The sequence below is a fragment of the Notamacropus eugenii genome, chromosome 5 (genome assembly GCF_028372415.1).
Source record: "Notamacropus eugenii isolate mMacEug1 chromosome 5, mMacEug1.pri_v2, whole genome shotgun sequence".
NCBI lineage: Eukaryota > Metazoa > Chordata > Mammalia > Diprotodontia > Macropodidae > Notamacropus > Notamacropus eugenii.
The window spans coordinates 6,494,848-6,498,273 of NC_092876.1; the positions used below are offsets into that span (position 1 = coordinate 6,494,848).

At 42.5% G+C, this 3,426-nt stretch overlaps 1 protein-coding gene across 1 annotated transcript; it reads right to left on the minus strand.

Annotated features, from left to right (window-relative positions):
• Positions 1-224: 224 nt before the first annotated feature.
• On the minus strand, positions 225-1,151 carry LOC140508258 (vomeronasal type-1 receptor 1-like). Its single transcript, XM_072616058.1, has one exon. The coding sequence runs from the start codon at positions 1,149-1,151 to the stop codon at positions 225-227; it is 927 nt and encodes a 308-aa protein (XP_072472159.1).
• Positions 1,152-3,426: the final 2,275 nt, after the last annotated feature.

Genomic DNA, 3,426 nt, shown 5'->3' on the forward strand with positions numbered 1-3,426 from the left:
ATTCTTGGGAGAATAGTGTCAAGTGCCTTCTACTTCAATTCAGGCTCCATTATTTGTACCTTTAATGGCTCTCCCGTTGTCCCTTTGCTGTGAAATTAGAGCTAGTCTAAATACCTACATGAGGATTCTCAATCTCTTCTGACACTTCCAGCCTAAGGGTTTCCAGTGACTTTTCTTCATTCACAAGAGGCTGGGAAGAAATTAGGGACTAAGTATTACTGAAGTCACTCAGTATGTGGAATTTTTCTATCCTGGACAGCACTGTAGTACTTCACGATTTGTGGGTCACTTTTGATCAGCACAAAGGGGCTAACCATTGGAAAACAGGCAGCCAAGAAGATGGAGCCATGCAGCATCCAAGGTTTGAGTGTCATAGAATGCATACATCCTGTCAAGATGGAATTGAGTAAGTAAAAGGTGAGAAAAGTGCCCACCAGCAGTAGGATCATTTGGGTGGCTCTTGTCTCAGGGAAGGCTCTATTGGAAAAATTGTCAGTGTGAACCTGCTGGACTCTCTTGTGGTGCTTGTACAGGAGATAAACCTTGTAGCAAGTGGTAAAGCTGATGAAGGTCATACATATAGCATCAGGGAGGGAGATCACAAGTGCATGGAGTGACTCACTAATACTAGTAGTGACATTAACAGAGCAGTATAAATACTCTTTCATTTCTGAGGTGTTTCCAGTGCCCCTTGGTCCTTTCAGTTTCACAAGAATAACAACATTTTGCAGCATGTTGAAAATCCAGGAGAGGAGAATAGAAGGCATAATGTATCTTGGGATTCTAGCTTTAAGGTTGATCCATCTGGGTTTGTGGGGACTGATAATGATAGCCTGAAAACCACTCAGGAGGCAGGTTGCGCTGAGGGAAAGGCCACGACCTACTCTGTGAAGGTAGAAGACAATTTTACAGCCAATGTCATCCAGAACATTCTTGAGACCCAAAGCTGCCAAGCCCTCCACTACACCAGTGGAAAGAAGCAGCAAAGAGTTGGCTACAGCCAGCTGAGTGAGAATCAGATCTATGGGCCTCAGCCTCTGGCCAGTGAGGAAAAGGAAGCTGAAGAGATAAATTAGAAATAAGTTTCCCTGAACTCCAATTCCTGTCTGGAAGAAGAAGGCAATACCCAAGAGCACATCCACAGGAATCATGTTCTTGGTGTCCTGAGCAGAAGAACTTCAGTCTGAGCCTGAGGGACCTGGAGAGAAACACAAGAGCTTCATGCCATCCCTATATGTTGGTCATTCATTGACATTTGAAGGGAACTCATGAGATGCCTCCTTCTATTCCACAGACAGACACACTAAATTCAGCAATTTTCATACAGTGACTCTGTCTGCTTTTGCTATTTGATTCATCTTCCTGTCATTTACTCATTACTGGATTAGTGCATTCTTTCCTGTTTAGCCAAGGTTAGTAGGCGGTTTTCCTGGTCTGTGTTTGTACTAAAAATCAAGAGAAAGGGCTTGGTATTTTGTTCCAGGTTTAGCATTCTGCTCTCCTTCATCTCCATTAAGAAAACTTGCCTTATGGATTGGTAGCTGCTGTGATTTAGTAAAACTGCTTACCTGACACGTTTCTCAGTGCTGGATTTGATTGACCTACCAAACATTCTGAACTTATAGTCCATAAACACCCCCAGATCTTTTCTAGACATACTCCTTTCTTTCTGGATGCACTTGATTCATCCCTCCCTTCTATATTTTTGAAATATACTTTTGGATCCCAGGTGTAACATTTTGTGTGTAATTTCATCGTATTAGATTCAACCCAATGAATCCAAAAAGTCATTGAGAGGGTAGAGCACTGAGATGAATCAAATAAAGTGAAATTTAATGTGAAAAAGTGTCCAGCATCTGGGTGATCCCTTCTTATACAAGCCTTCACCCTCAAAAACTACCCAAGGTTTGAGGCACTTGGGATGGGGTTGTGGTGGGCTAGGTGTCAGTATGCACATTGTAAAAACATGGTTCATGAGTATCCACTAGAGTGATTATTTTTACTACCCATGTTATGGATAGATTCATTTTAAAGTGACATTATATCCAATGTCAAGAAAAATTAAGTGCCAGGAAAATGTTCTTCCCTCTCATCATATGTACACCGCAGTGAGTACACTGAGCATACTCTTCCAGAGTTAAGGTGGAAAGCAAGCACACATACATAGACACACAGACAGACACACATACACCCATAGAAGAAGTATCTAGGGAATACATATGAAGGGCTAGGAAAGAGGGATGGAGGGTACACAATTCACTGGACAACTGATGTCATGATCCTGTGTGGTAAAGAATACACTTTGAGGGTATCTCTTGTACTCTTAGGCCTGCAGGAACAGATATATCGTCTGGTGGAGGTGGGTCATCATGGTGTTAGTTGGTATCCCTAGTGAGTGTCACATCTCTGCTCTCCTCTGGGTACTTTTTCTTTGGCAAGGGGTGTGGCTGCTCTCTCCTGGATCCATTGCCTTTGTGAGGATACTGCTTTGTTGGTTTTTGAAGTCATAGTTCTTTTCTGCTGCTAGCTTCTAAGTTTCATTTCTATGGGGATGTCTGATGGCTTTCTTGAATCTTATCTGCTAAACATCTGCTAAAAGTCTCTTTCTGACCACTGCAAGATGACATTGCTTTGATCAGAGAGGTGTTGGGATTATGAACCATTATACCTAGATAAGGGCTGCCAGACAAAAGTCAGATGTGGTGTGCCATGCCAAGATTGTATATTCTCTTGACTACTACTTGGATTTGGTATTCATTCATTGTCCTAGACATCATGTCTGATTCTTTGTGATTCCCATGGGGTTTTCTCTGCAAAGATCCTGGCATGCTGTGCCATTTCCTTCTCCAGTGAATTAAGGTAAACAGAGGGTAAATGAGTTGCCCAGGGTCACACAGCTAGTGAATGTTTGAGGCCATGTTTGAACTCAGGTCTTCCTGACTCCAGGTCCTGCATTCTACCCACTGAAAAGCTGCTATGGATATGAAGACATATTTCCAGGGTAAATTTGCAAAATAAAAACTCTCTTCTTCTAAGATGAAACAAAAAATTTTATTCACATACCACAAAACCTATTCCACCATGGTAAAAATGAAATTTGTGTACATTACCAATAAAGGACCAAGGCCATTCCCAAACCTGCCCTCTTTCAGCCATCCCCACAAACAAGCTCCCTAATCAAAATCACTTCCTTTCTCACTCATGCTACCTTTTCTGCTCTGACTCAGCTCCATCTGTCTCTTTCTGCTGCACCCTTCTTCCTTCACCCATTCAGCAAGCTCCGACCACCATTTGCTCCATGTGACTCAGGCTGTGGGCTAGGCCAAAGCTCAAAGAAGGTTACATGGGTCTATTAAGGGGCAGGGAATATCTTCCATTTGCCTTAATATTACAGGAGGCTGTGAGACTTGAAGGACAACTCTATCT

Excerpts from the sequence above, each read along its gene's own strand:
- LOC140508258 (XM_072616058.1), bottom strand. The coding sequence starts at position 1,151 with ATGATTCCTGTGGATGTGCTCTTGGGTATTGCCTTCTTCTTCCAGACA.